General features: G+C 37.4%; 2 protein-coding genes across 3 annotated transcripts in view; both read right to left on the reverse strand.

Annotated features, from left to right (window-relative positions):
- LOC132114472 (breakpoint cluster region protein-like) overlaps positions 1 to 5272 on the reverse strand; it is a 37649-nt gene extending 32377 nt beyond the window's left edge. For both annotated transcript variants that reach the window (XM_059522607.1, XM_059522606.1), the window contains exon 1: positions 3383 to 5272. In XM_059522607.1, the coding sequence (XP_059378590.1) occupies positions 3383 to 4751 (1369 nt within the window). In that variant the 5' untranslated portion in view covers positions 4752 to 5272. The remainder of the gene's footprint in view (positions 1 to 3382) is intronic.
- Positions 5273 to 7300: 2028 nt separating this feature from the next.
- LOC132114473 (phosphoglucomutase-like protein 5) lies at positions 7301 to 27097 on the reverse strand. The gene is made up of 11 exons (XM_059522609.1): positions 26478 to 27097; positions 24642 to 24804; positions 23676 to 23822; positions 23458 to 23583; positions 23183 to 23373; positions 22235 to 22389; positions 17062 to 17177; positions 13926 to 14061; positions 13398 to 13581; positions 10935 to 11072; positions 7301 to 8545 (listed from the first exon to the last, which is right to left on the reverse strand). The coding sequence occupies exons 1-11, from the start codon at positions 26733 to 26735 to the stop codon at positions 8456 to 8458; spliced, it is 1704 nt and encodes a 567-aa protein (XP_059378592.1). The 5' UTR covers positions 26736 to 27097; the 3' UTR covers positions 7301 to 8455.
- Positions 27098 to 27756: the final 659 nt, after the last annotated feature.

Here is a 27756-nt window from a genome sequence, read left to right on the forward strand (position 1 = left end):
CCAATATATGGGTTTACATCTGTGCTGCATAAAATAACACACTACTGTGTGTTTGTGTGAATCAGAGTGGGAAGCTCCTCCCATCAAAGTGACAGTAGTGATAAAGATGTGCTCTTTCCCCTGCAGCTGGTGATGGTGGTGCAGGGCTCTCTGAGACCCGTGCTAGCCTGGCCTCACCCTGCCCCCGTTAACACAGTCCAACCCACAAGACAACAGGTGACACACAAACAAACAGGTCCAGTTAGGGTGTCTCGGGGCATTAGATGTGCAAAATTACAGCTTAACGGACCACATAAGTAGACCGTTTGAAAAGAAGCAAATTCCATGCAGCGGTTGCTGCTGCTGTCAGGCTTTAGGCACACATGGTGCACGTTTGATGTTGTATGAGCGGTATTTCTGATGTTGAGGCTTTCTTTGAATTTATGGGCTCTGGCAGATGATAAAACAGAAAAACAACAAGAAGGACAGCCAGCAAATACCTCTCAACATTTCCAAAGCCTTCCTGAATGTGAAGAGATTATGTTTGCAAAGGGTTCCAAAAAGGTTGCGCGCCATTCAAAATGTAATGCATTCTAAATTTCAGTTTGAATTGAGGTAACAAACGGTATAAAGAATTTCAATACTTTTATGGAAATTCGAATTGGGAATTACAATGAAGTGAAATTTAAAGAAATTCAGACGGACAGACAGACAGACAGACAGGTAGATAGAGTTACAGACTCAAATTCATACTCAGGAACTGAAAGGTAGCCACTTCTTTAATTCCTGAAATGTTCCCAACCCTGCCATGCAAAACCTACAAGCCTGAAAAGAACCTGTATCTTCCAGCCAGACTTTTTTTTTTAGCCCAAGCCATCATGCACAGTGAACTTAAAAGAGTCTTGTGAGGACTTTAACAAAGGACTGTTTATTTTAATAATACAGGCAGGATTAGATTGTCTGCCAGCAACGGTCTGTTTCTAAAGGGTGACTTTTAATTCAATCCATTTCAAGCACAACACGTATGATCGATCGATTCTGAAACATGAGTGAAATATAACCGTTTTACCACAGAAGAGGACTAAGGAATTTTTTTTATTGTGGGTGTTACCTCAATGGATTTCCATAAAGATGTCTTTTCCTCATTGCAAAATAACCTCTGGCATGTATCAGCCACCTGCGTGACTACATACAATGTATGTTGCTTATAGAGGTAGCAGTAATTTCACAATACATATTAAAATGCTGCTTTGAGGAATTTTTTTTTTCCAAGAAATATCAGGGCAGTTACCACAGACTGTGGCGCAGCATGTTCTTGTTTGACAAGCACACGTGGCTGCAGTGCCTGCCGATGTTTACACCTGGGGGGGAACTAGGTGAGCGTGACTGAGATTTTCCAGGACAAAAATCTGCAAATCACACTCTCTGATCACTCTCTTTCAGGGTAACGGATCTTACCGTTTTAAACTATCTTGCAAGACTCGAAAGTGCAGTTTTTGAACAGCTCGAGGGCATTAGATTAAGATTGCAGAAAAGAATTTGGAGAAAGCTTAGAGACAGCCTGATGAACGGCTGCACTTCCCACTGGTGTGAATTACGATCCTGTCGTGGAAACGCAACTTTACACTGATCACTTGTAATTTGTTTGTGACGTGCTGAGCTTGCAGGTCTGCGCTCTCTCTGCCTGCTTACGTAACTAGAGCTTGGACTGAGCCGATGAGCTCTTTTCTGCTTGAAAGGAGAGATATCTGCTCTTGGCTCTGAAGTCTTCTCTCAGTTTCTTTCATTTTTGTCAAAACTGCACTTACGAGTTAACAAGAGTTAGTGTCTGATTGACTATTTCACAAGACATTAAGACAGTCTCCAACTGTAGGCTGTAATGCAAAGTAAATACAAAAAAGATTACATTTTTTCAGTAAAATAACTGTTCTCTATTTGAATATATTTCAAAACGATATTTCAAAAATATATTATGGTAATGCAAAGATGAAATTCAGCAGCCATTACTCTACTCATCAGTGTCACAAGATCCTTCAGAAATCAATTTCATATGCTAATTTTGGGCTCAAGAAACATTTCTTATACATCACTGGGGTCTCTGGGACTCCAAATAAAGTCTGAGTGTTCAAGTTGATACACCATTTGCTGCATGTTCAACCAATGAGTGTGGGTGATTGTGAAAATGAAACTGTTAAAGGGTGAGTGTGAGACTGCTTCAAACTGACACTTTGCTACAGACAACATCTCTTCATTGTATTGTGACGACTCACAATTCAAGACGAAAACCAGTCTGAATGGCTACAATACATACCATTTGCATTGTGACGATACATTCAAATGCATTATAGCTCGCATTCACAATGAAGAACCATTCTTTGTGCTTCCATTCAAAGCAATATAACCACAGATGTCTGATCGTTTAGTCAGTGACATCTTCAGTTTCCCTCTTAGTTTGTTTCTTGTAATTAGCCTTTCACCCCTCCCCCAACAAAAAGCTTTGCTAAGTCCACCATGCTAGATGACCCCTTTAGCTTCATTATCCCTAGACAGGACAACACTACTAATGTGAACTGATGCATAAATGCTCTGAGTGGACAGAGAGTGAGTGACTGCACTGCCTCAGGCCATTTTTGGCCTAAAATGCTGCAGATCAGATAAATCATATCATGACAGTGAGATAAGGACAGGGAGAAACCTCATGGAGAGCAAACACAAAGAAGAAAGACAGTAGAATGCTAGAAATGTAGTTGGAAAAATAAACACAAAACATTATGGATTTGCTTCGATTTATATCATAGTCAAGGGGTTTTTATAAAACATATTCTTAGATCAAAGTTAACTTTTTGACGCATCATACTAATTAATATTTTAAATGTTATAATTTTATAACACATTTACCAATTTGATGTTAGTACGGTTTCATTCTGCTTTCTAAGGGCTGGTTCATAAGATTAATCACAATTATTAAATTTTTGCCCTGATTTTTTAGTAATATTTTAAAAAACAGTTAATACGAAGTACAAATTTTCTAGATAATGTCTTAAAATTTGTTTGGGATTTAGTTCAGCGACAACATTAAAAGCCAACTCTTTTTCAAATCAAAACTATTCTTCAATAGTTTTCCTCATACAATATAAACTGGTCTTTATGCATGAAATATATCATGTGTATGAGGAGGTAAGTTGGAATAGAGAGATACTTAACAAACTAAATCAGATACATGTTAAATGGGTTGCACAAGTAAAGATAATTGACCAATAATTGGCATCAAATGTCATTATAATGAATTTTTGTGCCTTTTTTTGTTATACTCTCACTGCGGGACAGTGAAATCCTATTAACGTCCCACTAATCAAACATTACAGTACATACAAAAGTAAACACTGCAAGAATATTATCTTACCCAGATCTCCATGGAAACTGTTGCCGAAGTTGTTGGAGCTTCCTTCAGCAGGCCTGATCTTGCGGACACCAACAACACTGGTGTCGGAGAGCGCGAGGTGCTGCTTGAGACGCTTCTGGGACTGTGGGGTAGGAGGGCTGCCACTCTCAAAAGACTGCTGTGAGTGCTGGGATGGAGAGCGGCTCTTCTCTCTGTACATTCGGTAGGCGGTGGGGCTCGGGGACACGTGGCTCGACTGCCCTGAGGAGAAGTCTTCTTCGCTGGACGTCAGGTTTTCATTGGAGCTGCAATCCGGTGTGTATCCATCCTCAAAACTCCCAGGCGAGTAAGACCGTCTGGGCCAGGTCAAGTGCAGGTGCTCTCCGTCTCCCATAATGCCCCCCACATAAACAGTTGTATAGGGCTGACAGTCTGACTGGTGCCAGTTCTGCAGAGTTGCTCTTCTTCCATCAAGCCTTAAAGAACTGTCCTTAAGGAACCCAAGGTTTAGATCAGGCTCCTCGTACTCACAGTTGTAGCCGCTCTCCATAGCTCTTTCATGAGAACGCTCTGGTTTACGGACGTCCCCAAAAGCAGTTGAAAGATTATCCGGGACAGAATGCAAAGACCTCTTTCGTTCCATCTGTATAGCTTGACTTCCCAGACTACTTATCTTCTCTGAGACGTCTCTATCATTGACACGAACAAGACCTTTCTCCTGATGGTACTCCATGTTGACGTAGTAAGGCCTCTCGCTTTTGCCTTCACCAGATGTTTGAGAATTGGCTCTTCTGATACTTTCAAAGTTTGACCGAAGCGCAGCAACTCCCAACCCCGTGGTGACCTTCTCTTTTGGTGGAGACTCTGGAATGCCATCCACCTCATGGAGCGCAGGTCCACGTCCAGCAATGGGCCTTAGGGGAGCTTCAATGCTCCTGTTTTTGTATGGAGACATCCCGTCAACTTCTCCATCTCTGCTTTTCTGCCTGTCCAAGTCTGAGATATCACGTCCCACCACCTTAGCGCAAGGATGAGACTCATGACTCTCCTCTGCTGCGGTTGTGTGCTTTAGTTTGGCTGGGAGACACCTGCTTCCATCGGCTTTCTGATGGTTCTCATCCATGGATGCTGGCTTATGCTCACCTTGTGAGACCCTACCGAAGCCCCATCGCTTTGAGTCATGACTTCTCCGCTCCTTGGCTAGAAGCGTTTGCAGGTAGATCATTCGAAAACGCTCCTTGTTCACTTCCATCTCCAGACGCCTAATAGAGTCTCTGCATTTCTCCAGCTCCTTCTCAATGTCTCCAACAGAGTTCAAAGACATCTCAGGAGGATCTGAGTCCGGGAACTGAGCTTTCCACGCTTCCACAAAGCCAGCGGGTTCTACCATGATTGCTTACTGCTGGTTTACTTTTTTTAGTTGTGAAAAAAAAGAATTACATGTTAAAATCACTTGTTTGTAAGAATACACCCAAAGCCATGCTGATTTATTACTTCATATCCAACATCTGAATTTGTCCTGTGTACATGCAGAACATCATCTCAACATCTGATAAACACTTACTCAGCTGTTCTTGAACAGACACACAAGGTTCTCCATAAACACAAAAATGCAGAGCTGAAACATCCATGTGCACTTCAAACATCTATTGACATCCGCGTTTCATGCCATTTAAATGGAAAATTATGACTGAGGATCCCTTGTAAACACAGATTTATGTATCCAAAAAAGGTATCGGAAATTAGCCCTGTTATTCTCTCAAGCGTCCGTATTTCTCAGAGACACGCTGTACTCTCGCAGGGTTGCCACTGGCATCGCTGTCCGTCACTTCTCATGATCAGACTGGATCTGCTCTCGGTCTCTCTCTCTCTCTCTCTCTCAGTGCTGCTGCTGCCTGCAGGAAGAAGAGGTGGGACTAGACGAGTAACGTTACATGATTAATAGCGACTGCACAGACAGTCTCAGTTTAAAGACACAGACAGGAACAAAGAAAAAAAACTTGCAAAAACTGTTTGCGACGCGTATTTTTCACTACGTTACTCGCAAATTCGCAGAGAGATTCGTCAATATCTTATAGGATTTTATCACATATGTTTGATTTATAATTTTTAATTGTAAACCAGATATTAATTACCTCTCATTTTTAGATCCTATCAATATTTATGAAAAAAACCGCTTCTGTAGAATTTTAATCTTATTCGGTTGTAATAGACCTGACAGTATTATGATTGTAAACTTCTGTGGCATTTTGCAGCGTCTGTCATGTGAGGTTGTCTCCATCTAGCGTTTCTGTATGGAACAGCAGTTGCTCGTTTTTGACTGTAGCCAAAGTTTTCATCTGTATCACACTTTTAAACTGTTGTCCCATTTCACCATATATATATATATATATATATATATATATATATATATATATATATATATATATATATATATAAAACACTCACTGGCCACAACTTGCTAGTACCTGGTTGGACCCACTTTTACCTTCAGAACTGCCTTAATTCTTTAATTCTTCATGGCATAGATTCAACAAGGTGATAGAAAACATTCCTCAGAGATTTTGGTCCATATTGACATGATAGCATCACGCAGTTGCTTCAGATATGTCGGCTGCACTTCCATGATGCGAATCTCCCATTCCACCACATCCCAAAGCTGCTCTATTCGATTGAGATCTGGTGACTGTGGAGGCCATTTGAGTAAAGTGAACTCACTGTCATGTTTAAGAAACCATTCTGAGATTATTTGAGCTTTGTGACATGGTGCATTATGCTGCTGGAAGAGGCCATCAGAAGATGGGTACACTGCAGTTATAAAGGGATGGACATGGTCAGCAACAATATTCAGGTAGGTTGTGCAGTTTAAATGATGCTCAGTTGTTACTAAGGGGCCCAAAGTGTGCCAAGAAAATATCCCCCACACCAATACACCACCACCACCAGCATTAACCATTGAGACAAGGCATGATGGATCCATCCTTTCATGTTCTTTACGGCAAATTCTAACCCTACCATCTGAATGTTTCGGAAGAAATTGAGACTCATGGTTGTGTGTGAAAATCCCAGTAGATCAGCAGTTTTTGAAATCCTCAAACCAGCCCATCTGGCACCAACAACCATTCCACATTCAAAGTCACTTAAATCCCAATCCAAGTTAAACCCAAGTCATCTTCTCCTCATCTAGATGCCTAAATGCATTGAGTTGCTGCCATGTGATTGACTGATTAGCAATTTGTGTTCCCAAGCAATTAAACAGGTGTACTTTCACAAGTATGGTGTATATTTTAAAAACTCTTAGTAAAAAATCCAAACGGATCATACTTGTAACATCGCTAGTCATTCTTTTAAAACTGAACTCATGCTTTCATTACAATTAATTTTTTTTTTTTTTTTTACAATATCATACAATTTTCAATCAACATAATCATTGTTTTAAAACATAAGATTATTGTAATATATATTGAGTAATATATATATTCGATTTAATCACCAAAACAAAACAGTGTGATCTTCTTTCAGTTCAACTCCTATCCCTTGTATCCTGCTGTATATTCACAAATTGCAAAACACTCAGTTTTACAAATGAGTTTTACACGGTTTTGTCAGGTTTTGCTCACTTCTGGGTATACCAGTATGTCCTGAAATATGCTAGTACAACAAAATAAGTGCATTGATGATCTGTTGTGACATTATGCTAAGAGTTTTCAAAATTTAACAGCCACTTGTTAGAATAATACAGAACCCCCCCCCCCCCCCAAATACATTTTAAAATATAATGTTTTACAGTACTGATAAAGTAAATATGGCATTGGTGAGCAGAGACTTATTACAAAAACATTACTATTAGACATAATATGATGTTTTTTTTTAGTCAGTATAATTATATCTTTAAATCCATGGATAATTCTCTGAAATGAAATGACAGAAGATGGTCACGTAGGACACACAAAAGATAAAGTTTATTTATGCAATTTTTAGCATACAAAATTAAAATACAGCTAAGGTCATTGTATTTATTTAGTTTTAGTCCTTTCTTTCATCAAAGTACTATTTAAAAGGAAGCATTTGTCTGGAGTTGTTATTTGTACAGGGTTTATAAGGGACTTTTAAGAACAGCAGAATTTAGAAAATTCCTTGAACATATCTTAAACACTGGCTCAAACAAATGTATTGTAAATGTCAGAGGTGTAATATAATAATAGTAATATAAATAATAATACACTTAGAGGCATGTGTCTGATCAAACAACGGAATGCACATAATCCATCTGACATTAAACAAACCGATTCATTCAGGATTAAAAAAAAAAAAAGTAATTATTAAGCATTATTTATAAGCTATTCGACTGTTAGCCAAAAGGGAAAACTTTTCTTTAACTAATTTCATACGTTGATTCACAGAGTTCATTTGCAGCACATTTCAGGAAGTGCTAAAAAAAATTGCAAATCAAAACCAGTGTTAGCAATTACAAGCCGGGATGTAGGAATTTAGGAGCTTTTTTCAAGACAATCCTTATGATTATTATTTTAGTGGTTCATTCTTGGACATAAGCTCAGCTCTAGCTGTTGCTCAGAATATGATGCGTTTCTAATGTGAATTCCACAGAAATAAGTAAATATTGAACAGCACAGCTCCCTTTTTTCATTGGTTGTTTTAAATATGTTTCTTTGTAACAGCTACATTGTAAACAAAAGCACACAGTTACCAAATTCCCAAGGTTTAGGGTTTAGACCCCATGCATCTCAATCGATACACAAAGTGGTCTACATATGTTCTGTTTCTATCATCATTCTCATTTAATTAAACATTTGAACATGAAGAAACACTGTGCTCCCTTTGGGTTTTTTTTGTGGTTTATATGAGTGTATACATGTGCAAAGGAAAAGAAAACCATACAGGGGCCCTTGAAAAGACAAATGATGAAGAAGAAAAACAAGATAGAGTGAGAGAGGAAGTAAGGGAAATGAGGACAGAAATGATTAAAGAGCAGCAAAATGAACAGTTGGCACATTCTCTGTGGTGTTGAGGGTGAAAGGATCAGATGAGTGAGGAAAGTGATTTTGGCCCCTGGTATGCGGTGCTGGATTGGTCTCAGGTGATCATGCTGGGGCCTCTGTGTCCGGTTCGTTCATGGATGTTGGAGATTTTTAGAGCAATGGCAATGAGAGGACCCAGCACAACCTACAATGATCAAAAGAAAGAGTGGCGAAATACATATTAAACAGACTGCCAGTACCATGAAACAAATGTAACACAATGGCAAACTGCATTAAAGGAATAATCTGTTTAGCTGAATCAACAACATCTGATAAGCACAAAGCTTTATTTTCACATGTACAGTAAAGTGAGACACTTATAATGAAAGTGGATCGGGTCAATCCACAAATATTAAAATACTCACTGTATTAATAGTATAGTCACAAGATGTGATCAATATTCATGTTAACATGATTTTATAATCAGAGAAATACTTCACCTTTTCTGTATAGCTTTATAGCTCAGAATAATACACATGGTTAAACAGAATAATTAATGTAAGCGTTTTATGAAAGTATAAGCTTCACATTCCTGTATTTAAATCCAATAAAATTGGGCCCTATTCACTTCTATTTGTGGTGCTTCACTGTAACCATGATTTTAGTTTTTTTAAATCGAGGGATGAATCAAATTATTTTTATTCCATAAATGCTGTTGATTGAGCTTTAAGGGATAGTTCACCCAAAAATGAAAATTTGATGTTTATCTGCTAACCCCCAGGCCATCCAAGATGTACGTGACTTTGTTTCTTCAATAGAACACAAACTGAGATTTTTAAAACTGTTGCAGTCTCAGTCCTATAATGTACCGTATTTTTTGGACTATGAGTCGCACCTGAGTATAAGTCACACCAGTCCAAAAATACGTCATGACGAGGGGAAAAACATATATAAGTCGCACTGGACTATAAGTCGCATTTATTTAGAACCATGAACCAAGAGAAAACATTACCGTCTACAGCCGCGAGAGGGCGCTCAATGCTGCTCAGTGGTAGACTACAGGAGCACTGAGCAGCATAGAGCGCCCTCTGGCGGCTGTACACGGTAATGTTTTCTCTTGGTTCATTTCTCTTGGTTCATGTCAAATAAATTTTTATAAATAAGTCGCACCTGATTATAAGTCACAGGACCAGCCAAACTATGAAAAAAAGTGCGACTTATAGTTCGGAAATTACGGTAAGTGGATGGGAATCACAGCTTTGAGAGTCAAAAAAACATACACAAACAAAACCAAATTAAACTCTGCGGGTCGTGACGATACACTGATGTGTAAAGACACAAATTGATTGGTCTGTGCAAGAAACTGAACAGTTTTTATATAATTTTTTTACCTCAAATTTTACCTCTGAACTGCCCTTAGTGCGTTTTCTTCTTCAGCCTGCGCGTCAGTCTGCAATCCGACGTAAAGCAAGAAGAAGAAGAAGGCGCGAACATGCTCAGGACAGTTCAGACATTGCAGTAAAAGGGTTTAATTTGGTTTTGTTTGTGTTTTATGACTCTAAAAGTCATATTTCCCATCCACATACATTATAAGACAGACTGCAACGGTTTGAGTTAAAAATCTCTGTTTGTGTTCTACTGAAGAAACAAAGTCTTGGATGCCCTGGGGTAATCAGATAAACATCTAATTTTCATTTTTGAGTGAACTATCCCTTTAACGTACAGAACCTGAAATATTATTATTTTAATGATCTTTAGAATAATAATGGACATGGCTTTGACATTTTTGTTTCACAATGTAATTATGTATTTCAGAAGCTGGCAACAAGGCATGATGGCATAAGAATGAACACAATACTAAATTAATTTCTTCAAATACCGTAGATGACATATTACACGTATACAAGCAAAACAAAAACAAACTAACTTGACAAAAACACATATGTGGCAAAAAGTGCACAGATTTTTCTCCAAACTTATCTATTTATGATTAATAAATGTTACTACATAAATGCAAGTTAACTCTTACAGTTATTATGAAGTGCGCTTTTGTTATCGTTTGAATACAAAACTACAGCGAACTAAACACATTTATGCCAGGTTCCATTTGTACTTGGAAGGTGGAAAGACGAAGTTCCCTGTAGCAACTTTTAACTAGAACATCCTCTAGTAGGAATCTCGTAGGAATCGCAACAACTTCAGATTACAATATGGTTGCTTAGTACATCAACAGAAGAGAAACAGTAGTAATATATTGTTTATTAGTACTTATGTTTGTCTGTGTCTCAATAAACTCAGAGGTCCACACAGTACTATCCAAACTATTTATAGACACGATACTAAGGCGTGCAAAATACTGCTTTGTATGTGTTTTGCTAACAATTTCTGCATACATCTTGGTTTTCTGACTTCTGCACTGGAACACGGTCCACTTGGGTATGAGATAATTACCAGCTCAGACTCAACTTTTGAGGTAAATGGAATGCAGCATTATTTCTTAAGCATGCTGGCAGTGCACAAGCTTTTACACAAGTGTTGCTGTGATAATGCCAAACAAGGGGTTAATATTAGAATAGCTAAAGTGAATTGTTCACCTGAGTTTCTCTGTTGTGTCTCTCTGGGTTTCTCTCGTAGCTCTCTGCGTAGATGCGGACAGTGGCCCCGGTTCCAGCACCAGAACCACTGAGCCGGAAGATGATTCGGGACGAGTCTGTGAACATGATCCTTAGGCCCTGCAGGACAAGTGCAGAAATAGAGATACAGTTCATTTTAGTGCCAACAATTCGGATTGATCACTGAGTTCTTTGAACCTACAACCTTCAATTACCAGCTTAAAATAATGAATCAGTATGCTATACCACAATATCTATTAAAAAAAATTAACAATTTAAGATCTACATCACAAAAAAACTGTTAAAAATGTTATTTTATGAAAATCTAGGCTGGGTTTACTACTTGGATTTCTCTTGTAATTCATAAAACTATCCACTAGATGTCAAGAAAAGCTCTGAGCCAGAAAACTTATCAAACTCAATAGTACTCACTATTAAAATATAATATATTTTTAATTTGAATTTTAAGGACATGTCCATGTCCATTTTTAAATCTGAGACCTCAATCGAAACCAGAACCACTGTTATAGATGTAATATTTGTGTTGGTGTGTGTGTCTGCGTGTCATGTTGTCCGACAGCTGAGTGTCTCCTCGGTGGCCCCCTGCAGACACGCAGAGAGGAGGACCAGGACAGCTGACACAATCTGGCACTGGGAGGAATGTCTGTTGTAATAATACACACTCAGCTGTGGAGACGCCGGCCGGATGACTGAAGTGACTGTCACGGTCGGTGGGAGATCACTGAATGAATGACAGGCCGTGACCCCATGTCCCCAGTGTGAAATCACACCAAATCACGAGGCTCATAAAAAATGTAGACTCTTATGCTCACCAATACTGCATATATTTGATCAAAAATATTGTGAAATAATATTCAAATGGAAAATGCTTTCTATTGGAATATATTTTAAAATGTACTTTATTCCTGTGATGCAAAGCTGAATTTTCAGCATCATTACTCCAGTCTTCAGTGTCACATGAGCCTTCAGAAATCATTCTAATATACTGATTTGGTGCTCAAGAAACATTATTTTCAGTGTTGAAAACAGTTGTGTAAACTGTATTTTTGTCAGTATTCTTTGATTAATAAAATGTAAAAAACAGCATTTATTTGATTACTATTATTTTATTTTATTTTTGTGACACTGTAAATGTTCTTACTGTCACTTTTAGTCAATTGAATGTCTCTTTGCTGAATAAAAGTATTAATTTCTTTAAAATTAATAAATGTATACCAACGATTGCAATTCTGAGAAATAAATAAGATGAGAGGTAGATGAGGTGTTGAGTAAAGTGTCAGGCAAATGTCAAGAGGTCAAGGTTTGGCTGGTTAGCATCCAGTAACCCCCTGCTGGTAGATGCCATAACTACATCATTTCTGTCTCTGGAGAGATTGTTCTGGAGAGTGAGTCAGCTGGGTAAACTTCAAACACAAGGCAATGCAAGGGTTTATGTGTGTGTGTGTAACACAGACCACTAAAGGGTTCTGCATCTTGGTACAGCAAATCCAGGCCAGATAAAGATAAAGCATCTACTGAAACATCCTTCTCCCGTTACTATCAAGCACATGTGCATCTCTGTGCTTTAGCACATCCTCCAAAAAAGGAGTGAGAGAGAGAGAGAGAGCAGCTGAATGAAAATTTTAACAGAGTCTCGGCACGTGTATTTTGTTCATTTCAGCCATGCCATATATACCGTACACACATAAGCAGCTAAGTGCGAATGTAGATGCCCAAACAAGGAATCCCACTGGGTGGTCTGTGTGCACAAGAGGACGTGTGCCATACTAAATAGCGTATAATTGCTGAACATAAAACCTTAATGCTCAACAAACCCCTGGCAGCTCTTTATACGAGCGACTAAGCTGCAAAATCTCTGACATTTCCCCATTATCTCAGATGAATAAGGTGCATTATGGGACTAATTTGTACATTTCTTTTCATCTTGTTCAAATGCTCAGATTCATTTTCTTTTGTTTGGGCAGTTTAAAGCATGATCACATTTGCAGTTTGGCTCTTGTCACCATAATACAAGATATATTATCATGCTCATTTCCCTTTTTTTTCATCTACTTTTTCATCTAGATGAACTTGGCCAGCATCAAATGCTCACTTAAAGTCTATTAAAAACATAAATAATTGAATTAAAGTTGCCTAAATTCACCTGTGGGGTCTAAACAGTTGATCTCTTTTTTATCAAGCAAATGCAACCTTAATTGGTGAGCTTAACAGACTTCTTTCAAAAACATTGAAATCTTACCAACACATGCTGAACTCAGCAGAAAACATGTTGAAAATGAACTGTAAACCTTTTTTAGCAACACAGTATTTTGGCAAACAAGCTGTTTTGTAGCAACATCAAATAAAGAAGCATTTCCTGTCTCCTATTTGGATTACAAATGAATTGATATAAATACAGCAAAGTCTAGTGAGGCTTCAACTGACCTGTTTCCTGGACACACTGCCGTCCACTGGGTCAATGTACTCAAAATTATCAGCCTTCTCCACACTGTAGATGTTATTACCCACAGAAAACTTCTGAGTGGTAAAAGCTTTATCAGTGATAACAGCTTCCAGATCTCTCATGAGGTAATACGCTGCCTTGCCGTCCACCCCTTCATAGTCAAACCTGTCAGATATAACATAAATACAACAAACGCTATAGTAGATCAATGTAAAAGAAACACTACGAACATAACCTAATGGCACCTACAGTAATAAATAATGGGTGCATGACCATTTGGAGAGCTCCCAGGATTTTCACATGAAAACTACAAGTAGAGCTAAATATGGTGAATGCTGGAAACTTGTATGGGAAAGGCGAAAACAATCCAGGCACAATTTAAAGAGATTCTGCGTACTCTACTCTGTCTCAAAGCAAAAGCCATTGAGAGGGTGGGTAAGAAATATCCTGAAATGAAGACTGATGTTAGAAATGAAGCTTGGGAAGATGCTTTTTTGGGTTTAGCTCACCTGCAGAAGTAGTTGCGTCCCATTTTGGCCCAGTGATCTCTCACTATTTCCACCACCCCCTGCTTTCGCACTGCCATGATGGATAACCAAACCAGAACTGACCACAGGCCGTCTTTATCACGAATATGGTCTGAACCTAAGAGAGAGAGATAAAGAGAGTCATATTTTGCTATTCAATGTACATTACTACTCAAAAGGACGGTAAGAATTTTTTGAACTGTAAGATTGTTCACCAAAGGTGCATCTATTTGATCAAAAATAGAAAAATACAGATTCAATTTTGAAATATAATTACTGAATTTTCAGCCTAATTGCTCCAGTCTCCTGTGCATCATAAGAAATCATTTTAATATGCAGCTTAACATTTTTGTGGAAATTTTTATACTTTTTTTCAGGATTCTTTGATGAACACACCCTGAACACAACCTAAAAAGCCCACGTGATTCAAGTTTTCAAGATGAGACGGATCTAAATCAGGACAAGACGATGACTAAATTGAAAGCCCTCTCTCTCCTGTTCAACTCTTTATCTGCTTGATTTATGCTTGACATCTCTATGACTTATGTTCTTTGATCTGGTTTATTTCATGTAATCATATGTCGGGAAAAGCATATCCGACAGCTGCTCTGAGTGTGTGACTAATGCTGGAGTGCTGAAAAATGCTCAGGCCTACCGCATATCACATCAGCAGCCAAAGTCTTTTGTCTTAACAGTCTAAAATCAATGAATCAACACAAAATTCACTTCAAAAAGCAGATTTCAACATTTAACAGCTTGTCAGACTGTTATCTGATAACTTTCCCTTGGATCAGAAAACAATAGCGTGATGCAGAAGCGAACTGGTTCAATGCCAAAAGGGAAACTTGCTTTATGACAATATTCCATAAACACACTCAGTCCAGATACGTACACCAACAGATAAAAGATATGATGAATGTATGTATTCTGTTGTATACTTATAGTATGTATGTCTAGCACAGCTGAGAGTGTTTTGTGAAAGAAATCTGACAGGAATGGAAAAAGAAATCAGTATACAGACAAGTGGCCCATGATCATACAGTAATCCTGAAGCAAAGTCAAAACATGGTGAATAATGAGCAGGCTGCTCTTTTGACACCTACAGACAATGCCTCGTGTCTCACTCAAGGTCTTAGTGATGGTGTACAACCCCAGAGGCTTTACAGATCGACCTTCTGCCCACAGAGCCAAGCGTCTGTCTGCCCAGCAACATCATTCAGCACCAGTCGCTTATTCCACATTCAGCTGCCAACCAAAACACAAGCATTTGATACCATGCAAAGACTCACCTTCGCGTATGGGAGTGACAACTATACACTCTCAGAAAAAAGGGACAAAGCAGTCACTGGGGGAATACCCTAAAGTACAAAAGCTAAAAGGTATCACCTAAGTGGTACATATTAGGTACGCATTAGCACTTTAAATATGCATTTGATTACCAATATTAGTAGCTTTTGAAAGAGTACTGTCCCAGCAACATTTTGTTCCTTTTTTCTGAGAGTGTAGGCACTTTTGGCCTAGAGGAGTTATTTCAACCAATAATGAAAATTTTCGAGTGAACTATAATTAAGTTTAAAACATACTCTTTACATTTTCACTAGTTTATTTAATTTGAGCATATACAGTACATATCACAGTAATTTTTCCCTATTTGTTTTTTAAACAACAAATGTAATGTCCACCACATTTTATTAAATAATAATCTGTGGTGGAAATTATGATTTTGTGATCTTTTTTAAAATGACCAACTGCCTTTTCTTCCTCGGTTTAACCTCATAGCTAGAATTTTACATCCTAAATACACTTAAATAACATTTTTACACTTTCTTTGACAAAATTACTGCTTGATTGGAAATTACGCTCAATAAAAATATTCTGCTCACGAGTGATATTTATTTGGATTTTCTTTACACATCACGTCTTTCATTTTATCAGGTCTCAGCTCTTCAATCACAGCACTGTCTCCATGGCAATCAAAATAAATTTGCATAAATCAAACAATAATATTGACATTGATTATTTGTATTTTACTGTCTGTTTGAATAATCATAATATTTTTATGACAAATTCACATATTTTTAAATTGAGTGTATTGTTCTGAGACAAATAAAAGACATATAAGTAATTGTGTAGCAAATATATATTATGAATGCACATTAAAACGTTTAAATTCAACTCCTGAGACATAAAAAGGACCCGTCATTGAACAAACATCTATTTAAGTCCTAAAAAGTACATGCTTATCTTGTTGACAAAATTACGTTTATAACTCAACAACTCATATGTGACCCTGGACCACAAAACCAGTCATAAGGGTCAATTTTTATAAATTGAGATTTATGCATAATCTGAAAACTGAATAAATAAGAGTTCCAATGATGTATGATTTGTTATAATAGTACAGTATTTGGCCGAGATACAACTATTTGAAAATCTGGAATCTGAGGGAGAAAAAAAATCAAAAAACTGAGAAAATCGCCTTTAAATTTGACCAAATTAAGTTCTTAGCAATGCATATTACTAATCAAAAATTACATCTTTAAATATTTACGGTAGGGAATTTACAAAATATTTTCATGGAACATGATCTTTACTATTCCATATTTAAACATATTTATGTTTTTTTGGCATAAAATAAAAATAAAAGAATTTAACGCATACAATGATTTTTTTGGCGATAGCAAAAAATATACCCAAGTGACTGGTTTTGAGCTCCAGGGTAACATATATGGGACTTGAGAACTATAACCACTAAATTCCAATAAATCTCTTTCCTTCTCACTCCTTCACCTTCTTCTTCTGCGTCCCCACCCTGTGCTTTTGTGAGAAAAGCAGAGGAGTAGTCGTTTGCTTTTGCCAGCAAAAAGCACTCTCACTTTCTCCCTATTTCAGATTATTCAGTATCCTGTACTAATAAAAAAAAAACACAACCTCCGAAAATGTCAATAAGATAAGTCTTTTGTGTTTGAAAGAAAAGTAACATCATATGGGTTTAGCACAATCTATGGAAAACATTGTAATTAAAGTGAATATTGACAGAAGATTAATGATGTCTTTTAAACTGTAAAAGCACAAGTGGGGCTTTTATATGCTTTTAGAGGACTCTGATGGCACCCACCTGTTCCAAAGCTCTCCTCTCCACAGAATGAACACCTCCCAGAATCCATCAGGTTGCCAAAGAATCTCCAGCCTGTGGGAGTTTCATAAAGCGCCACCTTCATAGCCTTAGCAACCCTGTAAACAAACAGGAAGCAGGAGTATTCCAGTGCAATCCTATTCAGAGTTTATTTGGCCAAGAACAAATCTGAAACGAAATGCATTATCTCATTGGCTAAAAGCATCACCCCTTTATGAATATCTTTAAAAATGTATAACTAGCTACATGGCACTGCAATGTTACACTATAAAAAGTGCAAATGTGCTATTGTTATTGTTCTATAAATTACATACATATACATATATATAATGCATTTTTCCTTCAGCCAGCACAAAGTCATGCTGCCAAACATTTTCAGTCTGTTTATGAGTGTTAGCTTGACTTGAGCTCTGGACCATGTCAGCTACAGAAGTCTAGGGAATGTCTTTGCATAATAAGATGAAGATGCATGTAGCGTGGCAGTTCTGTGAACACAAATACATTTTCAGACCCCTATTCATCTTTCATTTGTAAGTCAGAAAAGGACTGAAGGAAAATGAGAACTCATAAACAGAGTACAAACAGATGGATGTGCTGTTAGTTTCTAAAACTTACTAATCCGTGTTTGGATTGAAATACCAGACTATATGGTAAACTGCAACAAATGACATTCTGTGAAAGAAGATGGATGTTTAGGTAATGATCATTTAATGTACTCTGAGCAAAGTAATGACCATTCAGCTTATTGGTAGTACATTTAGTATCTGTCCTTTGGACTGATTAATAAATCAAGTGGCATATTTTGTCTTCTCAATCCAATGTCTTTAAAAGGCAAAAAGCAGAAAGAAACTATGCTGCCATTTTGGCTGACATTTATTTTGAGATTCAGCCATGTGCCTGGAGGAGCAAACAGCACTTTAATTATCAGTGTGTAGTCTACACCTGTTTAACTTTTTTATACTGACAAACTCCTGCGAGCTGTCACAGAAATAGGCTTACTTCTGGATAAATAGTGTCATACAACATTACTGTTAAGACAAGTTTTATCTTCGGGAATTGTAATCTATGAAAATGAAATATATTCAGTGTCAAAATTAAGGAGATTGAGAAAACAAGAGGAGAAACACAATTACAAGTCTCCTCCTCTGCTTGTTGATCTTGGATAGTTGGCTAGATTCCTAACTATTTTCAGACACTGCAGTCTGGCATTATGGGTAATGAGTTGCTGAGAACCCATCAGATGAAGGGACAGATAAGAGGGAACTGATGTAAATGAGAAGAGTTAGGATGCAGCTGTTTACTCATGGGTGGAATTACTAAATATGGGAAAACAAGTGTTTGTCTCAAGGGACGAGGAGTAGAATGGAAAGCCTGGCATACAGACAGCAAACTGGAATCTTTGACCCCTTGACTTGTTTATGATCATTTATTCTCATATTTGTGGCCAACACAAGCAGCGCTATATCTTTAATCCAGCATTTTAAATATTTTGCATGCATATGTGTTCATGTGGGTGTGCCTGGGTTTTAACTAGCAATACTTTCTAGAAAAGAAAATAATGTATTTAGCTGAATTTACAGTCAGCAGCTGTTCCTAACCTCAATCTGGCCATAAACTCTATTATCATCTGGCAGAATGTTAGCATGAGTTGACAGGCAGTTAAATTAAGCTGGTACCACAGTTATACTAAAATGCTTTCCATTTACATTCCTTGCTCCAAGGTATAATAAAATATGTTTGAAAGTGAATCTTTGAATACCAGCAGTGCTTGAAATTGATTAATTACAATAGAAACAAATAGTTTAAGGATTTTATTACCTTATAAAGTCTAATCTAGTGAGTGGCATAACACAAGACGACGAGGACCAAAATGAACAGTCCAACAACAAATAGTGAAAGATGCCTTGAAATTACATTAAAAAAACAACAACAAACAAATAATCAGCTTTTTGTGCATTTTTTTTTTTAGTTCAAAGATTCATATTATTTCAGATCAAGTGTACCCTTCATCACTGACATTCCCAGACGGAATTGCAAAAATTGATTAAGGCCAAAAAGAAAGAAAAAAACTTTTCCTTTTTGAGTATGTATGCAATATCACCTTAGTAAAAGTGTTTTGTTAGTGTTTTAATAAATTGGCAAAATATGGCTTCTTGATGAACTAATGGTTTATTCCTGAAGGAATAAGTGTTGCTAAGTAAATGGGTTCAGTGAATTATTCAATGACTCACTCATAAATACAGTCACTTATTTAGATCCTGACTTAACCAGTGTGGTTGAAAAAAATCAGTTCAGTGAATGATTCAATGACTTATAAAGAAAGTTTCTTATTTAATTCCTGAATTAATTAGTGTTGAAAAAATCAGTTTAGTCAGTGACTCAATAAATAACTAATAAAAATAGACACTTGTTCCCCTTCCCACGTGTAGGGAGCATGGCAGATGTTTCCTTTCCATCCTTACATCCCTAAACACACTCATACACACACATACAGTATAAAGACATGGAGCTTCTCCACTCAAATACAGGTCAGCAAACACTCATCAGACCTACACCGCACACATGCTCCAGTAGATTATCTCCACTGCCACTTAACAAACACACACTCCTGAGAGGACCATAATGTAAACACAGCCACAGCCTAGAGCTTGCTCGTCACCTAAAAAGGTTTCCAACAACTCACACCACGAGAGACATTCATGCCTCAGAAAATCAGTTCAGATTAGATGGACAGAATGATACAGATTTATGAACAGAGACACTTAAGGATTCTCCATCACCAGCTCCAGAACTATATAATCTGACTTTTAAAGACTCGCAATACAAGAATATGCTGATTATGGTTATGATTTGGTTATGATATGGATATGATTATGATTTCAACAGCTAATTAAACAAGGTCAGTTCCTCTTGTGATTTGATTATCTTTTCTAGTAGTGTTGGGGATTAAAATATATGGCGTGAACATTTAAAAAGTAAGTTCATTCTTATTAACAGCTGTGCGGATATTTTTTTCTACATCTATTATTTAAAAACTCAGAAAGCAATAAATTAATGAACACCTTTCCTGGAGAATAATATGGTGATGGCATACATGGAAAAACATTACTGATTGACTGGTTTATAATTTTTAATGAATTCCTACTAATGACACATCACATTTCTACAATGGCATCCCAACTGAAAACGTTTACTTTTGCAAGGCTGATCCATCAAACTAGATAGAAAGATGTACAGTATAAATTTGAAACTTTAACTTTTAGCTATTTATTTATTTTATTTTTACTCCATTATTGGTCACAGGTCTTTGCAGGTCAAAGTTAACCAAACTTCAACTTTAGTAAAGTTACAAAAACCAGAGCTATTATCCTGTAGCCATTATATTAGCCTGGAAGGCAACCGCTCAGATTTTAAGGATGACTTCAGTGAAAGCGAAAATGTGAAAGGGAACAATCTAGAACTGTTTCTAGGCTGGGAGGACCCATACTTAAATTTAATTTACAGAATGGAAATCATGACACTCTGCTAAGAAGACTCGACCTCCACTTTCTTTATCTTAGCCACACCATTAGTTAAATTCTCACTGACACTGTGTTTCTGACATTATATCAACCTTGCAAAGCCTCTAGAAAGTGAATCATGAGTCACAGTGTAACAACAATATTGATTCAAGGAAATCAGGGCTAATTCTGGGGTTATGGCACAATAAGCACTCTCTGGCTGTTTTCAATGACTGAACAGGCAGCGCAAAATAACATCACTTCCTGTTTGGCTGCCAGCATTGTAGGTACAGTGCACCCACTATCCCTATTATGCCTTACAAACGTGTATGACTTTCTTTCCAGTGTGAAACACAAAATAACTTATTTTGTCTCAGTGATTTTTTGCCCATACATTGAAAGTCACTGGTAACCAAAACATTTGGTTTCATATCAGTCAGGATCAAAGTATTTCAGGAAGCTGCAAACTTTATTGCATAGAAGAAAAGTGGGCCAGAGAAGAGGGTTTAGAGTTGCCAGTTTTTTGGCCTCCCCATTTAAGTGTATGACAGTGTGAATTAATTTACAAAGTTTGTCTTTTTAAAACTAGTTTTTAAAGCTGAAATGTATAGTCAAATCTCAGATGGACCCTTGTAAGGCTGATTTAAAAAAAGCACTGTATTCAAAAAGGTTTTTTTGAACACTCCTTGTTCCCCATTGGTCAATAAAACAGCCAGCCCCGCCCCCAGCTCACACCATTGGTTGAGCTGTTGCCATGTCAGACTAGGCAATGTTTTAATAAAAACAGAACCACAATTACCTTACATTTAACAAATGCCATCTAATGGCATGAAATCACTATTCATTTCTCATAGCACAAGATCCTGTCTCAAAGCAGGCACGACTTTATCGTGATGCACCCTGAAAGTTATTTTTAGTGGGGTGAATGGTGTCTGCAGGAGCGCAGGGTTGAGCTAACACTGTTATTCTTAGGGAGTGAGTCTCCATGCTTTAACCTCTGGCCCCATCACTAATGCTTTTACCACTCAGTGTGTTAAACTGGACAGAACGAGAAGCGAAAAACTAATTGTGAGAGAGTGGAAAGATCTTGATGGATGGTTTCCTCCCTGATCATCAGCTTCTAAATTATACTGGAGTTGACTGGCTTTTATTTAAACAGCACTGAACTCTTACAGTATGCCACTGACTCTTATTTGCCAAAAAAAAAAAAAGTGAGAGTAAAAAAGAGAAATTGCTGCATGCTGTGTGAAATCCTTTTAAGTAGAGAACCGACAAACAGTCTTTGGCAGCGGGCTGAATAAAAGTGCAAGCCAATAAGTTGTAGTTAATAGTCATGTACATAATTAATATTCATGATGATTCATTCTGTGGGAGGTAAGTAACTTTGTTGATTATCCTGCAGCATGTCTTAAAATAAAGGCATTTCAGTGCTTTCTTTGTACCTTATTTATCTCTAAATGGAACCTATTAATTCTTTAAAATTATAGATATTATCTGAAGCGTACATATTAGTACCTAGGGTACCACCCCAGTGACAGTTTCAGTTTTTTTTCTGAGAGTGCAGGTATTCTATCAAACAAATATAACATCTACAGAACTATGAATGCTCTTTAGATAAAAATAAAATGTCAGTTAGATTAGGAATGTTTTCTTACCTGTCAATGGCTGTGCTGGTCGGCATACTGCGGGCAAAACCTCTGATTCCTCTCTGACTGAAGTAAGGGATGCAGGAGAGGTTTGCAGCCATCACTGCCAGTGAATCTGATGGGCTCACAAAGAATCCATTCTCCCCCATAATCATGTAACGATCCTATATATAAGACAAACATATCCAGTTCTGTCACCTCATCTGATTAAACAAGCAACTCCACATAAAATAACCGAATATGCAGCTACTGAGTCATTTGAAAATGATGAAGAATACATACATTTGTTTTATAAATCAATTCTATTATTGAGCAAGGATGCATTACATTGTTGCAAAAATATATATTTCAGATAAATGCTGTTCTCTTGAACTCTCTATTCATGAAATAAGTGAAAAAAATCCACAAAAATATTAAGAAAAACAACTGTTTTTAACATTGGTATTAATAAAGACATCTTTCTTGAGCACCAAATCAGCATATTAGAATGATTTCTGAAGGATCGTGTGACTCTGAAGACTGAAGTAATGTCCACCAAAAATGTATTCTTTGCAAAATCTTACATCAAAATTGGAATGTTAGCATATTTGTTATTTTCTCTGCAGTGTGAAAAACAATTACTGTCTCTCACTATTAAGCAATATTAATAAATAGAGATAACAAAAAAAAAAGATAAAACTGATATAAAGAACTGCAATCAAAACAAGTCTGTGATGAGTGGGGCATGGCCGAGAGCCGTGGGAACGGAGCGAGGCAGGTGTCGCTCATTTCCAAATCACTCCACCAGCCTCGCTCCGTTCCCATGGCTCTTGGCCCCGCCCCACTCACAAAGTCCTTAAAAAAGAAGCTGTAAATAATCCAGCAAATTCGTTCAGCATTTTGAAATGTTTACATTTTTTCTTTGTTTGTGTAATTTGTATGTTATTTGTAAATGATTATAAGATAAGAGACAAGCACCCCATCTGCATCAAAAGCAGCCCCGAAGCCAAACTCTCCCCCCTTCATGGAGTCCACCAGATGTACGGTGAATGCAGGGTTAGGGTTGGGGTGTTGGCCTCCAAAGTCCTCCAGAGGGACACAGTTAACAGCAGAATTAGCTGGAGCCCCGAGCTCATCACATAAGATTCTTCTGACATATGGTCCCATAACTGAAACAGATGACATAAAGATATGACTCTACATACAGATATATATCTGCACATTCAAATTTGCAATGCTTTACAGGAGTTTACCTCCATTCATGGCATCTATTTGGATCTTCAGCTGTTTTGGACCTGTCAGCAAGCTCTTGATGGCACCAAAGTCAAAAATCCCTCGCAGCATGTTTAGATAGATCTCAACTGAATCTACAATCTCAACTTAAAAATGGGGGAAGAACATTTTTAAGCTCAGTATATGAATATATACTGAAGTTTATGACAATACCATTATGAAAAGTTAAGCCCCTCACCTCTGAAGGGCTTAAACTTGTTCTCCAAGTCAAAGTCATGACGGCCAAGGCGGGACAGGTCGATGTGGAGGTCAGGACAGATGGCGTATTCCTCTAATGTGCGACTCACCTGATGGATCCTCTCCATCACTGTGTCTGGAGATGGTCCTGGAAACAAGAAACAGTTACAGTTTTTTTTATTATTATTTTTTTTTTGTTTTACAGATACAATCATCACATGTGGTATATCCTTCACAATAATCCACCAAAATCAAAATATAATGGATCACAATGCATATTCACATATTTGTCATAAATGTGGTTTCACTGAGAGATGGAGGCTGAGATTTGACCTTTTTTTTTTTTTTTACCTTCATTCAGCAACTATACCAATCAATGAATCAAACGTGACAGTAACAACTTTTACAATGATTTTTAAAGATCATATTTTTTAAGGATGACACTGAAGACGGGAGTAATGGCTTCTGAAAATTCAGCTTTGCTATAATTAGAGTAAATTACAATGTCAAATATATTAAAATAGAAACAGTTATATTGAAATGTTATAATATTATATATATTAAGGCTATATTATAATAGTATCAAATGTTTACTTGTCTACTTTACTGTTTTGCAGTATTGGTGAGCATACAATTTGCACTGTTTTTCACTAATATGCAAGAAAAAATAATATTACCATCATAATAATGGTGTATGTCAAAGCAAAAAATATATTTAAGGTAAGCAATATATTTTAGGTACATTTAGGTCTATAGAAGCTATTTTTACACTAAGATTCAAGATGTACAACGTTATTCCACTTGGGATTCATGGTGTAAATAGTTCTTCATGACAGCTTACACAAAGGTAATGTTAACCTGAGGTCATGACTTCACTGGCACAATGATTTCCTTAAAGGCTGCTATTATATATAACCTAATGAAATCAGTTTGTTATTTTTATTATTCTGAAAGTGCATGTTCTCACCTCCATTAGCAACATTAAATTTGATCCCGAAGTCTCCTCCTGGGCCTCCTGGACTGTGGCTTGCAGTGAGAATGATCCCACCAATGGCTTTTATCTTCCTGATGATGCAGGAGACCGCTGGGGTGGACAGGATCCCACTGTGCCCAATGACCAGACGTCCAATCTGAAATCAAAGCTTTGGTTTTATGGGTGTGAAGTTTGATTTATATCAGTTTTTTAATTTCAATACATTGAAAGTCAGTGGAGTCCAAAGTTGTTTTGGACTCCACTGATTTTCACTGAAAGAACGAAAACATTCAACTTTCTTTAAAATATCTGGAAAGTCATACAGATTTGAAATGTCAAGTGTAAAAGTGCACATCCTGAATAGGCTCTTTGCTTCCAGACCTTCACCTGTCATGTAAGGGTTATCATAACATTATATGGTGGGCTTTAAACCTGAACCCTTCAGAGGCGCCAGTCATGGCTACTGCTGCATACCAGATCAACAACTATGTATGTCTGGTAGCTCATTCTTGTAGGAGTGACAAGCTGACTTAAAGGAGACTTGACATACAATCCCATCTGCCATAAATCGCAAGTGCTCCGATTATTGACAGATACTTTCTTTCTAGCTCACAAGACAGCAGCCCAGACATCTCAGCAACTTTGTAACTCATTAAGCTTTACAAGATCAGCCACTTTCTATTAATATTGAATTATGTGGCATATCTCACTCAAGCATTTAAAATGAAGAACAATTGCACTGACCTTAGGCTTTTCCCCTTAGTAATATGCCACTTTAAGACCACTCTAGATAGATGCTTTGCTTAGCCTGTTGTTTTTACTTGCATCTCTCAGATGAAGCTCGATGAGTGTGAACTGTATTCCCAGCACTCTTTGAGAAGCTTATCCATATAAGGTTCTGCTTTTGGATACACAGTCTCTGTATATCATGCCTCTGAGAGCTAGCGAGTTTGAATGGAAGAATGCCACTGATACAATGAGGAGAATTAAGGAGTACGGGATGATGTGGCTGAATTTTATAATATGAACGGAATAAAATTATTTAGAATATCAAAAACAATGACTTCAGGCTTTTTGCTCAGACTGAACTAAACATTATAGCTTAAGTAGAGGCACAATAAAATATGCTAGATATGTTGACAGAGTTGATGAAGCTTTTAGCTCATGGCCATATGTTCTGGGTGTCCCCATCATTTTGACATGAACATGAGAGGTCAATACAAGGGAAGCAGCGGCTCTCCAGGAAAAGTGTGCAGGATAGGGTTGGCACAACAGATAAGACAGGATAAATTTGCCCAGGCCAGGATAGAGATTTAACTCTAAAACGTCATCATGTGCAAAGTTTATAGCTTCTCAGGTTTGCCAACAAAATACAATATAGCTGTTTGGGATCTCAAACATTATATAAAAACAGATGTGATCATTTATACGATAAATTAATTTAATGCTATCCTGAATCATGACTAAACAACTAAACGTACATCAGATATACAACAAATCATCCTATAAAGCCTGTGCATTTTTAAAAGACACATGAAATAATAATAATAAATAGCAATACAATAGAATAATAATAATAAATGCAGAAATAGGAAAATAAACAAAAAGGCTTTCAGTAATCGAACCTTTTTTAAAAAGTATTAAATGCAAATGCAAAGAAAGAAAGAAAGAAATGTGCTTTCAGTAATCTGATGCAAGCTTTTTGAAGAAATACATAAGAAAATGTATTAAATTTATTAGAAATGCTATTGGAATACATTTTAAACGACTGAACTAGATGGACATGCGTGAGATTTGTTTCCCTTTGCATAAATATAAACACCATCTCACCCCATTGGCAGCTGCCATTTGAACGATGGCTTCAGTCGCAGCCCGGCTGAAGTATCTCCCGTCGCTGCCCACCACCATAGTGCATCCCTGACGGTCCCTCAAGTCGATGGAGGACAGCAGACTTTGGATGTAATTTTGTAGATAGTTCTTTTTACTTTCGAAAACCGCTGTCTTCTTTCGCAGCCCATTCGTCCCTGGTCTCTGGTCATCGAAGGGGGTTGTTTGGATAGTCAAAATGGGTATAGGGTTAGTTTCCATGATTTCCAGGAACGCTTCGGGATGTCAAAAAATTAGTTTGTTAACAGCTGAATGAGGTGCGATAGAGTGTTGAAAATATCGTCAAAAGCAAAAGAAGAAGTTCACGGAGGCAGCGAGCAGGGTGCGCCACAGCGCAGTGCGCTTCAATCCAAGTCAATTATTTGAGACGCGTCCCGTGACGCTTCTTTGGAAAACTAGTGTACGACAGCTGTCTTCTCATCTCACCGGGACAGACTGTGAAGTACGGCCACAAAATACAGAATAAATGGTCGTAAAACGTAAATAAATATTCCAAAATGAGGTCTTACGCTTACTCTTCTCCCGAGCTGTCACGCGTGCGTTTGCTCGCCAAAAGACAGGGAGGGGAGAAAACTCTATATAATGAGCTAACGCACCGACCAAAAATAGCCCATGATGTGTGGGAGCGAATAGTGACAGTGTGCCGCTGTGTAATCGAGCACCTCAACTGTCCCGTGGCGCACTGGAGCTACGTGATGCGCTCATCTCGCGCACACTGGATCACAAACAGAAATGTCGTAACTTCCATTATATTAAGTAACGTTAACCAAGACTAGAAGTAATGGGATAAATAACAAACTGACCAAATTTCCAATGGCAAAAGAGAAAAGGGACACCGAGGCTGGTTGGCACAAGAGTGACTATGGGTTTGAGTCAGAAAACAAATGTGTGTCAAGTTCAGCAAATGTGGGTTTTCTCTAGCAGTGGATGTGTGTTAGTTTCAAAAACCTTTTAAATTACAATCATTTGGTGTATTCTGTTCTTCAAGTGAACAACACAACTGATATGAATTCAAACAACAGTCAGCTGTGTACTTAGGTAGATTTTGAAAGGTTGAATTGTGTTCTGAGGACAAGGACATTTTTCATAAATGTCAGGTCGAGGAAAGTTTTCAAATGCGTTTCTTGTGTTTAATTTGAAGTAGTCTACATCTTTTAAAATGGCCAAACCAATGGTTTCATATAATTGTTACTTTATACATTATTGTTGTTTCAGTAGCCTA

Source organism: Carassius carassius, chromosome 34, assembly GCF_963082965.1.
Source record: "Carassius carassius chromosome 34, fCarCar2.1, whole genome shotgun sequence".
NCBI classification, from domain to species: Eukaryota; Metazoa; Chordata; class Actinopteri; order Cypriniformes; family Cyprinidae; genus Carassius; species Carassius carassius.